Below are 17,297 nucleotides of genomic sequence, written 5' to 3'. Positions count from 1 at the left end.
TGACAGTAAGCAGACACTGACATTTGACTCTCAGCAGCATAAAAGCTGACACCACAGAGTCATTCCCAAAAACTCCTCTTATCATGAGAACCTGCATTTTTTTTTCACATTTGTGGTGTTAATGACACCTGCTGGACAAAAATCCACATGCACTCCTCGTGTTACAAATTAAACTTTATTAATGGCTCCTTTGCGTCAACAAATATCACATTCTCAAATACAATAAAACACAGTTGGCACAATAAACACCACCAGGTCTTTTCCTTAAATATCTTAATAAATTCCTATGAACATTTCTGTAAATTGAATTAAAACAATTTGGCGCTAATTAAACAAAAAAGGAAGACAGTTATTTTACACATTTAAGAGTACATAATTCAAATTATTTGCTGATGTGTTTATAAATAATAAATTTTATATTGTATAAATTATACCCTTTATTATTTATGTGTATTTACAGTGCTGCCTTTAGTTTTAAATGGATATATGATTTCTTGGATATCACTCAACTCGAATAACTGTCTCTTTACAGTTGGCACAAACATCCAAACTATACTTCTATAGATCTTAGTAGAAAATTATAGACTTGTAAAAACATAAAAATGGACATAAAGTTACATCAATGGAGATGTTGTGCTTCTCGAGAAAAAATGTTTCCATGTCTTAAAGGTCGACACTATCAGACTGTTGATTATTATCTGACAGGCCCAGGTGATAATGCTCTGCTGTCAGTCAGTGCACTTTTATCTTAACACTACATGGAAAATGTCAAGTCACGCAGTACAGCCATGTTGTGTCACACTACTTCCTGTATCCATGGTTGCACACATGATTTGGATCAAACACATGTGGCATGAAGCAGCTCCTATATGTAATAGACATCAAATGGCTTTAGGCAGAATGCTTTGATGTTCTTTCAAGTGAGGAGAAGATGATTGTTGTAATGATTCTACATGAGACTTCGGGTTAGGGTTCTGCTGAGTTGTTTCTTATGGGGCCAACCGCTGATAGACCCAGCCGCCCTCTGCAGGGTGCTGAAACTCTCCCAGCTCTGACTCTCCATCCTTCAGCTTGGTAAAGACGATGCGGTCATGAAGCCTATTGGTCTGACCCTGCCAGAACTCGATGTGGTAAGGCTTGACCAGGTAGCCGCCCCTGTCAGCAAAGCACGTCACAGGCAGTTAGGGGTTAAGCTTCTTCATTAATTTAAATTTGAAACCTTTATTAGTCCCACAAATGGGGAAATTGCTTAAGGCAGCCCAGCAAAGAGCGCCATACACCAGTGAGTACACTGGAGGCTATGCCCAAGGACACACAACAGTAACTAGGGAGGAGTTGGGAACCTTCCTGTTACTGGACAACCCTGCTATACCACTGAGCCACTGCTGCCCATTAGTTTAGGATTTTATGAGAAGTGATGCTCACCAGTAGTCTGGCATTGGCACCTCCGTGTCCTCGTACTTCTCCTCCAGTTCTGCGTTTTTCTGCCTTAAATACTATAAAAATTGTAACAGTTAAGCCATCAGTGGCGTTTGTATCTAATATGGCACAAAGCAGAGTTTTGATTCTTACATTTCTGTCAGGAAATGGAGTGCTCTGTCGGCTCACTACAGCCCCAATCTGACTGCTTTTTGGCCGGGAGTGAAAGTAGTCACAAGAGCTCTGGTAGGGGATTCGCTCTACAACTCCCTCAATACGAATCTTTAAGAAAGAACCATATTTTTTGTAGAAAACCAGGTATATTATAATGAAAGATAATGAAAGGAGCACAGAGAGCCGTACCTGTCTGTTGAGAGGTTCCCAGTAGAAGACCAGGCATGCATATGGATTGCTCTTCTGCAGAGAAGCAATAGAATAGAAGAAGTTGATCAGGGGTGAGATGTTCACTAATAAACAGACAGCGTCAGCGTCACTCACCAGCTCACAACCTTTTCTGCTCTCATAGTTTGTGAAGAAACGGAAACCCTCATTGCTGTAACCTTTCAGGAGGACCATCCGAGCAGACGGAAGTCCATCCCTGAACAGACAGGAATACCCATGTTAGGATGACAGAGCTGTGAAAAAGAAGAATGTTCCTCTCAGGTGGTGATGCTACTTACTTGGTGGCTGTGGCGATGCACATAGCGTTGGCCTCACCAATTTCTGGACATTTTGTGGCATCATCAAACCAGCTTCCAAATTGCCTAATGGGGTCCAGAGATGCCAGCTGATTCTCCTCAAAGCACTGCATTACAGAGAACCACATTAATTTAATGATTTAATGAGATGCCTCTACTATTTGATCACAAGTGAAGGGCTATTAATGCCTATTGACAACGTATACATGGCTTATTTAGTCCAAAAAACCCAGTCAACCTCTGTTAAGACACAGACACCTGCTTTTTCTCAGCTGGATCTCATACGGGTTTTTAAGCAGCCATGTTAAACAGTAACAGTAATTGCAATATCCCCATCACGTGATGAAACAAGACAGACAGCACAACACTGTGTGGGTCTTACATGCCGGGGCCAGCTCAGCAGTACACCTGACCCATGCTAAATGACAGCAAATGCAGCATGTGTCTAAAATATGTCATCATGAATCAGCACTACATTTTCACAATTTCCGCAGTTTTTAGCAATATATCCGGGTATATTAAACTTTGCAGATATATACTGTAATGTATTAACAATTACTCGTCCCTTCCAAAATTATAAAGCTCGCGCCGTGCCTAGCGTAAAGACTGCTTTAGTTTCATCTTTGCAGCCTGCAGCAGGCAAATAAAATGTTTTAAATGGCACTCACGTCTTCATCCCCTTTGTACTTCTTCCGCATGTTACTGAGGTCCATGCTTGTGCTGTCACTCGACGATTTCCGGAAAAGATTTAGGACGAAAACGCTTCGTTTCCCCGCTGTTAAAGAGGCACAAGAGGGATTTCTACCTATTAAACAAATGTTCCTCAGGAAAGTCACACTGAGTATGCGCCTCATGCTTGTGTCAAAAATACGCTGACGTAACCACAATTTAACCCTTTACGTAAAATATTATGCAAACATGCGACTAATGTTGAAATGCAAGAACGTTCCGGTAATTTTAAAGTAATTTTTACAGTTAAAGTTTGCTATGGAAGGTGTTTTGGGTTTTGTGTATATAATATTTAATCTATATAGCCAACAGCGATACGTGATTACGTAATTATATCACGTAGTATCTGGTAGTTGCACTCTTAAATGAAATAAGTTTTTTTGAGACTAAATGCGTTAATAATTGATATATACGTGAAATTATCCAACCTTGGGCTGATTTCCATAATTATCTGCTAGTTTTAGATTTTGTTTACATGTCTTTGAACGCAGCATCTTTTTGACGTCGTCACTTCCTTAATCCGGTTTTCCTGTCAAACATGGCGGCGACCTTGTGCGTAAAATTGCCACTGAAACAAGGTAATTTATGTTCAAAAAATGTAATTGCTTTAAGTTCTTAATTTCTTCTTTGTCTTCCTGGCTGTGTCATGTTTTGACAGTTAGGTTGTTTCAGCATGTTAACCACGTTTCTGTAGCTAAACAGAAGTGGCTGAGTTAGGAAATGTTAGCTTAGCGTCCTGTCATTGCAGCTGCGAAAGCTAACAGGTATTTGCGGTTTTTAGGATGGCTGCCCCTGACACAGTGTATTCGTCACGGCTCCAAGGCTGTGACACGCCACAAACGACCCATGCACTTCCTCAAGAAGAAGCTTTTGGCTGTTACAGAGTATATTCCTCCCAAACCGGTTGCTGCACCAGGTGCCTATCCCTCACAAACCGAACGCGTCCAGGAGGTAACGCAGAAACATTCTGTCCATTACTGAAACCTTCTGTAGAGTGCTGAGAAAAGTTGTCAAAGTAGCAATATAACAATACAGAATTAAATCCAAATTTAAGTATGCAATCACTTAAAATATTTAAGGGGCTGGGTTCAATATGCTGTATGGACTTATTCTATTGACTAGCTCTCATAGGGAAAGAAAAACAATATTGTCTGTTTATAAGATGCATGTGTAACAATCATTTCCCTTGTATCCTATCAGGATAACGGTTTGGTGCTACTCATGAAGAGAGATTTAAGGAACCTGTTCCAGGATTGTAAAATGGTTGCAGTGCTTCAGAACAACAGCATTAGTGCTGACGACATGATAATGCTCAGGCACAGACTTTTAAAATATGGGATCACTGTCAAGTTCTTCCCCAACCAGGTAAGGCTAAAAAACTTAGAGGATCTTGTGCATATGCAAATTATTTTAACTTCTTTTAACTAACAACTGTTTCTAAACCAGTGGTTTTTGTTTGTGTTCATCGAATCACATCTCCTCAGACTGCAGTCTCACCTGTTGACTAAAAGACTAGTGTTCCTGTTATATTTCAGGTGATGCGGTCATTCCTGAGTGACAGTGTTTACTACAACATGGTTCCTCTGTTTGTCGGTCCAACTGTTCTGTTTGTAAGTAAAGAGCCAAAAGTGAAGGAAATGCTGACTACTTTGAGAACCAGCCCACAGATGACACTGCTCGGTACGTTTATTTTCTCCTTTCAGTTCTGATTTGTCATTATGATGCCGCATGGGCTATAGACTATAAAGAAAGATAGAAGGTAACTCAGTGAGTTAGGATGGAGATGTTTTGGGTCCTACCTGTCACTTGATACCAAGATGTGAGGAAATAGGAGTTGGTCTGTTGCTAGCTAGCAAGAAGGATACAGTCACATTCCTAAATATTGGAGCATTGGTAAGTTTTTTACGCATATGGTTTTTTTGTACACATAAACTTCAAATATAAAGAAACAAATGGCTAACAGCAGCTGCATGTCCAGGTGTGGCCTGTTCCCTCGTTAATCTATGACTAATTAACTTTAAAAGTCAGCATGTTCTGGAGGAGGTGGCCATGTCATTGTCAAAGTCTACAGTCAGTAACCGAAAAAAAACAGACGCTTCATAGCAAAGCGGAAGCCAGTCATCATAACAAAAAGGGAACAAAAAGGCCAGATTAGACTTCAAAAGAAAACAGTGAAAAAAGTCTGTATAAAGTCTGGAAAAAGACTCTTTGGTCTGGTGATCCAAGATGAGTTTATCCCAGAATGATTTCGGAGAAAAGTATGGGGAAAGAAAGGATCCAAAGCAGAGCATTTCTTCAGTCAGACATGGTGGTGTATAGATGTATACTCTGCTTAGCTTCAGACAAATGCTGTAGAACTTGGACTAGGACAGATCCATAATGACTAAACACGTACAGCAGCAGCCAGCCAAGACAAATAACTGTGATATTCTTCACTGACCAAGTTAGCCACCTAATCTCAACCCAGCAGAGCTACTGTTCAGTTACTGAAGATGTAACCACTAAGCAGCAACTGAAACTTATCATTGTTCCAGTATTTATGAACCAGACTCTACTTACTGAATGTTTTTGTCTAGAAAATGAAAAGTGTGCTATGAGTGCAATACTAGCATTTAAAAATGCCAGATCCCTGCAGCTCATTGTAAAGCATGTGCAATAATAGCAACAATTTTTTGTTGCTATCCATTCATCACTGAGAAATGGCTTGTGATATAATAACTTCTACATTCTTCTCATCTCTCACCAGGAGCCTGTGTAGACCACACGTTGTTGAGTGCACAGGGCATTGCGAGCTACTCCAAACTTCCATCAGTGACTGTTGTCCAAGGTGAGCTTGTCAGCGGGCTGACAATGCTGACCTCCCGTACGGCCGGTATGCTGCAGCACCACCCTGCCCACCTGTCTGCTCTGCTCCAGCAGTACGTCAAGCAACAAAGCCCAGACAGCAATACAGAGGCAGCTTCCAAAGCCGAGGAGGCCACATAGAGTTTTAGAGGAATTCACTGTGACTGTGTCCTTAAACAGATTTGCAGCTGGTTGGAACAATGATGGACTGTGGATGCAATAATCAGTGTTTTTGCACGTTATGGAACAGACACAAGTGATTTCAGTGCACCTCAGCCTAGTGGTGGATTGGAATTGGATGGACAGTGCTGCAAAAAAGTGTATCAGTGTATCTACATCTATATAAGGATGTAGTATTAATAAATGACCTCAGCCCTATAGATTTTGTGTCAAATTTTCTGTATCAGTCAGTTGTCATTGCAGGATTGCTTTAAATGTACTTGGTGTGAGCAAGTTTAATGACAGTACTGTGCACACTGATGCAAGTGGCATCATAAAATGATTGCTCCAGTCAAAATAAACATACGTTGTCACATATCCTGATAGGTAATCTGCAGATTACAGCATGTTAATCTGGGCCCATTAGTCTATTATGGGCTGATTTCTGAGGAACCACATGCTTCTACAAAACAGGCTGCAATCGGTCATAAAATGTGTTTATGTAGAAACAAAAGATGAGTAACACAATAACAGAATATGATTTGCTTTGTAAAATGCAGTGCAGGAAAGGTCACCTCTATACATGATGGTAAAAATAACCAGTGCAGGTGTTTGCTGCGGGAAGTTATTACATATCCATATTTTTCTCCTGAATAAGATGTCTGCCTTCCATTGGCTTTGCGATTCAAAGTAAAGTGGTGGTGCAGGGTGAGAGAAGCCCGGGTAAATTTACCCTCCACTACCTCAGCTAGACATTCACTGTAATTCCCGCTAATGCGGATAATGCCCAGGACACATTGCGCACGGTGCGCGCTGCCTGCGAAGCGCAGACTTCCTTTGGATTTGGAAGGGAGCTTGTGTGACCTAACGGCCAGAGAGGGAACGGCCGGTTGAGATTATGTGGTCAGAATTAGTCATTATCTGTGGATATAACATGTAGTGTGACTGTTATCTAGCGTTTGTCGATGGGAAAACGTTTTCTCAGTAGAGATGGAGATTTGTCGCAGTTTCCTGAAGGCAAAATCAGGTTTTAGATGACAGGCTTGGATTAATCAGACAGAGGACGGCGGCAGATGATGAGCCTCGGAAGTGATTCTCAGGTAAGAATGCGTCCTATAACAACATTGTAACAGAGGCCAGAAAAAAAATCATAGGAACAAAAAAATAAATCCATGAGACTTACTTACATGACTTTAGAATTTTATATATACACAGTGTATGCGTCATGGCCACCTGTTTATAATGTAGAAATGTTAAAAGTAACTTTGACATGTTAATTTACATGTCAACATGTACTCTAGTGTTTTGGGGCTTTAAGTCAGTGCAGCTGCTCCTCTGCTAATAACTGTTATAATCATACTTTGTCTTGGACACGGACTCACGTTAACTGGATTTATACATGCATACACTATCAGATTTGATCTGCGTGTTTTTATTCCACACAGGAGATTATAATCTGGTCATAATCTGCGCATTTTACTCCAGCCTCTGGCATGGTGCTGTCTTCACCTTGGCTGACTTGTTTGGTTTGCCCCATGTTTCCATATCAGCTTCTGATGTCTTGTATTCACCTGAATGCATATTGTGTCACATGGCCTGAGTCAAACAGGACAAGAAATTACAGTATACTGCAGCAATGTGTCATTTATTTACTGCATCTGAAAAAATGAAGTTACAGCAGTGTGACTCCTTTGCATTTCACACACAATCTTAACTATAATGATTGCAAATAACAGAATTTTAATAACAAGTAATTTACTGGTAAACACTTTGTTTAAATTGTAATATAATTTCTAATCAAAATAAAATATACATCTGTGAAAAATTCCTGCTCAACTAAGCAAGCTCAGAAACCTGCAAATCCTTTCATCCTGTTTCCACCACTAGCTTTCATTACTGAGGTCAGTTACTGTCATCCTCCCTGGCCCTTACATAACAGCAAGGGCCTGGACAGATTTAGACTGATATCAGTTTCAGTGCAGATCCACTGATTTCACATCTTGTCTGGGAGAATGTTCAATTTAATTAATTAATTATTATTATTAAATTTTATTTACTGTAAATCATATTCCTATTTGCGTAAACCAACGTGGGTATGCAAACTTCCAGTGCAACAGTGTTGTTCTGTTGTGTATTTTTAATGTTGTGGCAGTGCTCTCTGCCTTGACATCGAGGTACTCTACCACCAAGTTGCTCAAAGTAGCTAAAAACAACTCCTGAAAAACCAATTAAGCAGAGGTTAATCCTCTTCTAGCAGGCAGTATTGGCCATGGTGTCACATAGGGGAATGGATTATTGACTGGGCAAACCGCCTAGGGGCTTCAAAAGCCACAGGTTCATCCAACTCTGCAGGTTTTAGCAATTTGATTAGTCAGAAACCTGTCAAGTTATTTGCACAACTAAGTCTTAGAATGGCCTCCATTAACCAAGAGTGAAATTCTAGTCTTCACAACGGATGAAGATGGAGACACTTTTGCATTAAAGTTACTTGCTGTAGGGCTCCAATCAGAATCAGAATCAGAAATACTTTATTAAACCCAGGACAAAATTGCTTAGCAGAATTACAGACTGCATTGTTAGCTGTTGTCTTAAATGAATATTATAAATATATAAATATTCAGTTTACAAATACAAAGATAAGAATACACTCCACACGTGAAGTTCAAGCCACAGTTCTGTGGTGTGTCATGGGTAGTCAACAACAACATCAATGATAACAATAATAAAATACCTCAGTGTTGTAACCTTTACTGCTTTGAGATAAGGACACTTTATCTCCAGTTTATTATAAAGAAGATACTGCAGTAAATATTATCAAATACTGTAATTATATTCAGTGAAATTCTCAGTGTGACTTTAAGCTCTAGAGTGATCTAGATGAGTAGCATCTATGACATCACACAGCTCGGCTCTCACCTGTGTTAGGTAACTGGATTACACAGAGCCTGAGTATGTTTAAAACTTTCACTTTGGTTTGTTACTTGTACAGCTGTCACAGGAGTCATTATAAAGAACAATACTCATAAAATACAAAACTATGTAATGTACTGTATGTCAGTCATATGTTCCACTCAGTTGATTCATGCAACGTAGGTCTGGATAATATGTAAATAATCACAGCATTAGTAATAGGTGATAGAAATATTCATAACTTGCTACTGAATCTGCATGAAAACCACATTTTCACACTCTCATCCTGTCATTATTACAGCAGGGTTTTGGAAGACTGAAGTGGACCTTTCATAACAAACAACCAATAACAACAGGGAGGAGTAGAGTCTGAGGTCTGTGCATTGAAATGGACTCTTATGGATCGTTGCTTAATCGCAGCCAATCGCTGGCGAGTGGCCTAGAGAAGAATTCACCGACCTGGAACAAGCCTGCACACTCCCGGAGCAGCAGCACAGTGTCATCTCGACACTCCAGACAGGTGAGTCACAGGTCATTCTGTTCCATTCTGATGATGATGAAGAAGAGGATCAGGGGTATGTGTGCATTAAAACCGTAAGTGATGTAGATTATTGATTGTAAAGGAAACAAAGGCAATAAATATGCAAATGAAAAACAAGCAGATATGAATTGTTTTCTGATCATGCTCTACTCAGATTGTCAAAGACTGGGAAGTGATAGACGACCTTCCGCTAGAGATGCACATAGGTAGCGACAGTCCACAGGACCTGACCCCTCCAGGAATCTGTGAAGGATATCTGCTCAAGAGGAGGAAGTGGCCACTTAAAGGATGGCATAAGGTGCTAAGTCATGATGTGGAAAGATTTTATTTTAGATGCTGATGTTAGTTTTCATTTGAAAACTTTTTGATTTGTTTTTCAGCGATACTTTGTCTTGGAGGCAGGAATCTTGCGCTACTCTAAAAATCAGCAAGATGTAAGTCTAACATTAAACTAAAATAGAAATGAGCCTTAACTGTGCACCATTATTGATTCATTATCCAAGTTAGCATGAGAAAACCTTCTTATATTTCCCATTGTCCCAGCTATCAGTGTTGATTACTGTGCTCTATAAAAATATTGAATATATTTTTAAGGATTTGGTCACTCTTTTCCACTGAAGGTCTCCAAAGGACGAGTTCAGGGATCATTAGATGTCAGCCTTGCAGTAATGTCAATAAACAAGAAGTCAAATCGGATTGATTTGGATGCTAGTGACATACTCTATCATATGAAGGTAAACACTGAATGCTGGTCTTTTTTTCAAACACATATGTTCTGAATTATAAGTCAAATGTCTTGTATGACTTTTATTTTTTTTTTACCAAGGCAAAGAGCCATGAACTCTTTTACATCTGGGTAACCAAGCTACAAGCACACCGCTTGTTCAAGAAGAACGAGGCAGCTCATGCTCACAGTGGTATCCTTCTGACTTTGCCCCACACCATGGCAGCTGGACCAGCTCAGGGAAATGGAGATTTGGTGACTATAGAGAAAACAATAAGGTCAAATCTAAGGCCGCTGACTAAAAGTGAGTCTGACATTATCTCCTGTGTCCTTTACGTCAACAGAGTTCCGCAGCAGTGGCAGATTCAGCTGGAGCGTCAGAGGTGCTGCCCTCAGCTAACACTGCTGTGAATAGTAAGGTGTCTGCTTGGTTGCAGCAGAGTCGCGACCCAGACTCCTGTGTTCAAGGTATCACTCATACAGTCCCTGCTGAATACACTGATTACATTTACAAATCTCATATGAACATATCTTTTTTTATGTCTTCTGTCAGAGTTGAACCGCTGTCATTTGGATCTCTCTGAGCTAAACCGTCTGATCCAGAGGCTGCAGGCACTGGAGATGGGCCAGGCTTTCACCAACGGAGACCTGCAGCGCATCATCAGCATGCAGGTACACACAGGCTGATTACGTCAGTACAGAACAAGTGCTATTGTTTAATGTCTCTAGCAAAACCACACGTAACAATAATTTTGATGCAGAATCTGTCGCTCGAGAAGCCAAAGAAGCCAAAGTCAGGAAAGATGTGGGGACACTCTCGCACCCTGTCCAGAGTGGAAGCCCTTGGAATGGTAACTTTTTACAGTGTTTGCTTCATTTGACATTAATATGTGTACATAGACCTAAAGTACTTGATTGAATTCAAAATTATTATTATTATTGATTTTTTATTATAATATTATTATTATTGGGTTAATCACCTCCCAAACTTCCAAACCTGCTGTAACATTTTGGGGCCTTTCTCTAATCTAATCCAAAGCCTATTCGTGGGATTACTAAATCGGTGAGTTGCCAGTGAGCCCAAAAGTTGATCTACTAACATGATTCTGTCTTTTCTTGCTTCACTTGCTGTCGAGACAGCAGAAGATGACATTTAAGTTAACATTTCTGGTTAAAATGGTCAAAGTTTTTATACCATTTAGGAGCCTGGGGTAGAGTGAATTCATAGATCAATCAAGTGAACCTGCTTTTGGTTTAGATGCTTCAGTAGCGTTTGATTTGAGCTTCTGTGTTTAAGAACAGCTGCAGCTCCCATCAGTGAGTAGATTGCTGTGATGACATAGATGACACCTCTAGCTGTCCCTAAAACACCTCTTGTAGGCCTGGACCTGCAGGGAAACACAGATATGACTTATGTCTCAGTTTCATTTGGAAAAAATACAATATCCATGTAATGATTACATTTTCAGGTACATTTCAACAGTGAATTAGTTACACCTTTTTTGGCAAATTGCATTTTCAATGTCACTGCCTGTTCAAAATGTTCAAAGTTGTATTAAATTAGTTTTAGTTAAGGAAAATATGTTTTTTGCTGAGTTCTGAATACAAAGAACATTAGTAGGGATCTACAGCCAGAATCTGGTTTGCATAACTTTGCATGGGAAACCGCTAACTGTCCTCTGACTAAACATTACAAAAACTGCTCCCAGCCATACCAGTTTCACTTCCAAGCTGTTGGCACCTCACCACACAGTGACTGCAAGCAATAAAAAAGCTAAAGTTACCCTGATTAAAAAAAGGCAACAAAAACATAGAGCTTTTTGTTCAAAATAAATGTGTCTTTATTTTGATGTTCTGAGAAGAACTGATCTGATCCAAGCCTCTCCTCGCTAAATCTTTCAGTTAATGAGTTAAAGTGTGAAAGAGCAGCACCGCAGTGTTGGAGACTTTCCCTCTGGAGACTGTGCTGTATTACAGCAGTGACACCTGCTTGTTGAATCATCCACCCTTTCCTGTCCACAGCTGTCCTCCAGTCACCTGAGCAGTTCGTCCCACCTCGGTGCATCTGTCCCCTCTATCCCTGACTATGTCTACTCTCAGCTGTCCCCTTCAACCGTTGCATCGCCTGAGGGCAAGAAAATCCAGCAGGACATCTGCGCCATGTCACTAAGAGGTCAGAGAAACACACACACACTTAACCGCAGATAGATTTTGTGATCTTAAGTTAAACTTGTCCATCTTGTCATGTGTCTTCAGTGCTTGCCTCCCTGAAGTCGGTACATGAGACTCTGTCCCAGGAAAGGCAAAAGCTGCAGGAAGTCTTGGACACTAACAACATCCACAGGTCAAACACATTAGGCGAGGTAAGAGGGCTCAAGATCTGGTTTCTGTGCTGGATTTCCTTTAGTTCTTTGATGACTGTTTCTCCTTCTCAGCCTGCAGCAGTGAGGCCCTCCTCCCATGGGCCTCCTTCAGTAGCTGATTCTGCTGCAGAGTATTTTGATGCCAGTGATGACGTCCTTTGTGGAAGTTCCTCTGAGGTGTCTGACGAATCTGGACTTAGTGATGGAAGCACCACTAACTCAGAGCCAGAGGAAGGGCATGGTGGGTCTATCTACAAATGTAGACAACATTATTATCCCCTTATGAAAATGTCATTTAGACATGTTCTGTTAAACAGAGCAAAAAAAATTAAACACAAATTTAAACATTTATAAATGTACTATTAGTTAGGAAGCTTACATTTTATGTAGAAATCAAAGTATTTCTTACCTACTGCTGATGCTTTGGGCTTTCTTTCATGATATATGTTTCCTTCCACCCTGACAAGATTACCAGTTACAGACACATCTACTGTTGTGTTATTTGTGTGCTTCGGGTGCTTTAGACACATGTTGTCTGCATCAGTCCTCTCTTGAACTTCTTGATAAAACCTTTCACAGCAGATCTTGTAACTTGAATAAACTTGTATATCTTCTCCTGCTTTGTAGACATTAACCCTTTTCTTAACTCCAAGCTTTTAAATATCTTTCACTTTTGTCATGATGCTTTCACAAGTGTTGAGACAAAGTGTTACCTGTTATACTGTGTGTGTGCTGCAGGATACCAATCCTCACTTTTAAGAACAAATCAAATGTTTACAGGGTCACTCAGTTAAAACACAGACTACAGAGTATCATTGTATAACAGTGATTTGTTCCATAGCTACCAGAGGACACAATTTCTTGGCTTTATATAACAGCACTGGAGAAATATTTGACAAAGAATGATCTTTTTAATAGGGGGGTTAAAAATGTTGTTTCTAACTGTACACCAATTGTTCTTTGTTCAGACTGTCAGAGATATATTTCCATTACTGATTATTAATATTAATATTATTTCTATTCTCCAACATTACAGCCTCGGCCACCCGTAAATACCGTGCCAGCATTTCTAGGTCTCCGAACAGTGTTGTTCCTAAAAGCACAGGACGACGCACAACTCTACCTGCTCACTGCCCTGACAACAGCCATGTGGGCCTCATGGCGATCCTCTACAACAACATAGGTAAGGACTAAAACTCACATTCATTAAAAGAAAAATGGTCTTTGGATTTGAAAACATTTTCTGATGTGTCTGTGCTGGTTTTCATCAGGTAAAGACTTGGCTCGAGTGTCCATGCCAGCTGCTCTGAACGAGCCTGTTAACCTGCTGCAGAGGCTGTGTGAGGAGTTGGAGTACAGTGACCTGCTGGACATCGCCAGCAACACACCAGACCCCTACCAGAGAATGGTAATACATTCAGGATAGTTACTGTATGTTGACTTAATTTGTAATTATAGCACGGGAATACTGCCATGCACATGCTTTTATACTTCTCTGATAAATAATCATTACAGCAGGAGACTAGCTGGCTACATTGTCATTCGTAGTCCTACCTAGCATGCAATGATGATAATCTTAATTAACAAAATTAGAATTGTAAGAACAAGTCTTTATTGTACAAACACTACAAAGACATCCAGTTAAGATTCTCTCTTTTCACCTAAAACACCATAAAAGACTAAGATTAACTGGATTACTGGATAGCAGTGCATCAAACAGGGCATACACGGTGTGTGTTGTCCTTGTTTATGCCCTCCTTCACCAGCATGTTGATGTGTGTGTTGGAGCTTCAACCTAACAATATGCTGGTACGCCTTCACCATAGGGTGCAGGTCTTTTCTTTCAGCAGCAGTGCTGCTGGTGTAACACACTGTGACACAATACATCATGATGGACTCTATTGTGCTACTGTGCTCTGTTTTTACTGGTATTATTTTAAAAATGATTTTTAATGTTATGTTCTTTATTTTGTCCAGGTTTATATTGCTGCCTTTGCTATCTCCGGTTACTCCTCTGCAACATTCAGAAACCGCTACAAGCCCTTTAACCCAGTGCTGGGGGAGACCTTCGAATGTATCAGAGAGGACCGGGGCTTCCGCCTCATCAGTGAGCAGGTCTGTTTCTCTCACATCTACTTCACTGACTGGCTGCTGCAGCAGATCTTAAAAGGGAAAAGATGAACTCACTTTATTTCCTCTGAATTAGGATGCATTACACGCTGATTTAATTGAACTGCTCAGTCACACAGATTGAACATGGAGTGATTCATTGCTTTATAATAACACAACTGATCACGGTTTGAAAAATTAACACAAAATAATTAATGAGGTGGCAGCAGTTATGCAAAATAATTAACTCTTAGTCCCCAACCAAGTAAAATTATTTTTGAAATACTGCATTAATAGTTTATGTAAATATTGTGTTAATGTAAAAAAAATATATACATATATTTTTATATAGAAGGTTTTAAGTTAAGAACTCCAGCAGGTTGATTGATCATTTTGTGTCTCTTCTCTGCGCTGTGCAGGTCTGCCACCACCCACCCATCTCTGCCTGCCATGCAGACTCTGATAATTTCTGCTTTTGGCAAGGTCAGATCTCTGTTTGTGTGCTTAATCATGCTGCTGTTCCTGCATACATTTTACTATGTCATCACCACCTGCTTATCTCTTTGAGCAGACCAGCGGTGGAAAAATAAATTCTGGGGGAAGTCACTGGAGATTCTGCCTGTAGGAATGGTGAATGTGACTCTTCCCAGGTAATAAACAGCACAGCTTTGTTTTGGCTCAGCCTGACAGCAGCCACCAGGTATAACTGAAACTCATATTGTATGAGAAAGGATGAAGTCTCTCTTTAATTTGTGGCTTGCGATGAAAGATTTTCTGTTTTTGCTTGAAGCTAGTCTACTCCTTACTAGTACTTTTTCATTCAGGTATGGCGACCACTATGAGTGGAACAAAGTAGTGACCTGCATCCATAACGTGCTCAGCCAGCAGCGATATCTGGAGCATTATGGAGAGGTCACCATCAAAAACCTCAAAAATGATGTCTGCACCTGCAAGATCACTTTTGTCAAGGTACATGAAAAAAACAACTCCTTACTGTCACTATGTTTTGTTGGTCTGACTGACACCTTTTATTCTGCTGTAGTCTCGATACTGGGGTTCAGACACAAACAAGAACGAGGTGCAGGGTACGGTGCTAGACCAGAGCGGGAGCATTATCCATCGGTTCGGAGGTCTGTGGCATGAAGGCATCTTCTGTGACACTCTGCCGACTCCAAAATGTGTCTGGAAGCCCAGTGAGTCCACCATTATCACAAAGTTCAAAGTCACATGTGTGTCACATGTTGACACTGCAGAGAGTGTGCGTCAGTTTACACAGAACTGAAATGCTTAAATACTACTGCTGCCAAAAAGACTGATCAGCAAAATCCAAGTGTCACGTTTGTTTAGGAGCTCACCTGAGATGTTTTTGTCACCTAACAGATCCCCAGCCAAAGGATTACCTGCTGTACTATGGCTTTTCCACCTTTGCCATGGAGCTAAATGAACTCACCCCAGACCTGAAGCCTCTCCTGCCTCCTACAGACACCCGCCTGCGGCCTGACCAAAGGTGAGAGACATCCACTCTAACTTGTAAAAACAGATGGTACAGAGAAATGTTTTTGATACCTTTAACTCTTCCTTGATCATGTTACAGAATGCTAGAAGAGGGAATGGTAGATGAAGCCGACAGGAGGAAGGATGAGATAGAAGATATGCAAAGAGAGCGGAGGAAAGAGCTGTCCAAGAAGGGTGAAGAGCACGTTCCATGTTTTTTTAAGTAAGCGCATTCCTCTACAATCATCCTTCTGTTTTCTAATACCCACTGCATGGCTCCATAAATTTACAATCCATTACAGTTCATTCATTTTTCAAGTTGTCTTTTTCTTAATCTTTGGCTGCCATTGGCTTCATGAAAGTACACATGTGCAGTATTGTTATATTAAAAACAGGAATTGTTGGAATGCATTGATCATAGCCGCTATTATTTCTTTCTTCCAGGAAAGGCAAAGATTCTTTGGGACGGGATACCTGGGTGACAAACGGGACTTACTGGAGGCTCAGGACAGATCCAGGTTTTGCTAATGTGGAAAACATAACTCTGTGGTGACCAGATGTGACGGCACCAATGTGCAGATAAAGTGAGAAGTGAAGGAAATATCAGTGGTGGATATTTTGGACAGCATTCATGAACCGCTTTGAGAGACAGAGTGGAGATAGTGCTGCAGATGTCCTCACACTCCTCCTGTACACCCGTGACTGGCTCATCGGGAAAACCTCACCAGAGTTACACAGAGAGCATGACTGGTGGAAAATATGTAGTTCAATTTTCTAAATGTATTTATTTATATATATTGTTTAGATTCATTCAATCAGGGTGTATGCATTTATTTTCTCAACATGTGACACACAATTGACAAACCTGGGCTTGTGTTGAACTCTTTAAAAAAAAAAACAATTGAATCGGAGTCTGTGCTACAGAGCTACAGATCTACAGAGAAACAAGATGGCAAAGAGCCCACTGGTTTGTGACAATTTGATTTATTAGTAAAAACTTTAAATGAACAATATGCTAATTTATATACATTTTTTTTACAAATTAACTCAAATGAATAAGAAAATTTGAAGCAACAGCAGCTCTGACCAGACACACACGTTGGGTAACTGATGATGTGTAAATGAACAGTTGTTCATTAATTTAAAAAAAAAAGTGAATATTTTTCCCAAAGACTGTGGCTAATGTCCCTGAATACATTTTCTGTTAAACCACGTAACAAAACCATTCAATGTTAACCTGGCCTTGGCTGCAGTATGCAGTTTGTACAGCTTCCCAACCTCACTCACATAGTCTTGTGTTTTCCAAT

General features: G+C 40.3%; 3 protein-coding genes across 4 annotated transcripts; 2 read left to right on the top strand and 1 right to left on the bottom strand.

Moving 5' to 3' along the window:
* Positions 1–159: 159 nt before the first annotated feature.
* pnpo (pyridoxamine 5'-phosphate oxidase) lies at positions 160–3,367 on the bottom strand. Of its 2 annotated transcripts, XM_028432141.1 has the most exons (8): positions 3,275–3,367; positions 2,786–2,892; positions 2,100–2,224; positions 1,918–2,017; positions 1,783–1,836; positions 1,573–1,701; positions 1,426–1,496; positions 160–1,155 (listed from the first exon to the last, which is right to left on the bottom strand). In XM_028432141.1, the coding sequence occupies exons 2-8, from the start codon at positions 2,828–2,830 to the stop codon at positions 990–992; spliced, it is 690 nt and encodes a 229-aa protein (XP_028287942.1). In that variant the 5' UTR covers positions 2,831–2,892; positions 3,275–3,367; the 3' UTR covers positions 160–989. The 2 variants fall into 2 exon arrangements, with proteins under 2 accessions (XP_028287942.1, XP_028287941.1); XM_028432140.1 differs by lacking the exon at positions 3,275–3,367 and having other exon boundaries at positions 2,786–3,011.
* Positions 3,333–6,070, top strand: mrpl10 (mitochondrial ribosomal protein L10). The gene is made up of 5 exons (XM_028432142.1): positions 3,333–3,424; positions 3,628–3,797; positions 4,047–4,211; positions 4,382–4,526; positions 5,593–6,070. The coding sequence occupies exons 1-5, from the start codon at positions 3,385–3,387 to the stop codon at positions 5,829–5,831; spliced, it is 759 nt and encodes a 252-aa protein (XP_028287943.1). The 5' UTR covers positions 3,333–3,384; the 3' UTR covers positions 5,832–6,070.
* Positions 6,071–9,147: 3,077 nt separating this feature from the next.
* On the top strand, positions 9,148–17,277 carry osbpl7 (oxysterol binding protein-like 7). Its single transcript, XM_028430929.1, has 23 exons — positions 9,148–9,279; positions 9,455–9,598; positions 9,681–9,734; positions 9,921–10,034; positions 10,127–10,217; positions 10,251–10,279; positions 10,369–10,492; positions 10,578–10,696; positions 10,786–10,875; positions 11,064–11,087; positions 12,047–12,197; positions 12,281–12,382; positions 12,467–12,628; positions 13,424–13,570; positions 13,659–13,795; positions 14,365–14,502; positions 14,916–14,979; positions 15,068–15,146; positions 15,321–15,465; positions 15,539–15,689; positions 15,877–16,003; positions 16,091–16,213; positions 16,435–17,277. The coding sequence occupies exons 1-23, from the start codon at positions 9,148–9,150 to the stop codon at positions 16,541–16,543; spliced, it is 2,556 nt and encodes an 851-aa protein (XP_028286730.1). The 3' UTR covers positions 16,544–17,277.
* Positions 17,278–17,297: the final 20 nt, after the last annotated feature.

Source organism: Parambassis ranga, chromosome 19 (assembly GCF_900634625.1).
Source record: "Parambassis ranga chromosome 19, fParRan2.1, whole genome shotgun sequence".
Lineage (NCBI taxonomy): Eukaryota > Metazoa > Chordata > Actinopteri > Ambassidae > Parambassis > Parambassis ranga.
This window is presented reverse-complemented; position numbering and strand designations above follow the sequence as displayed.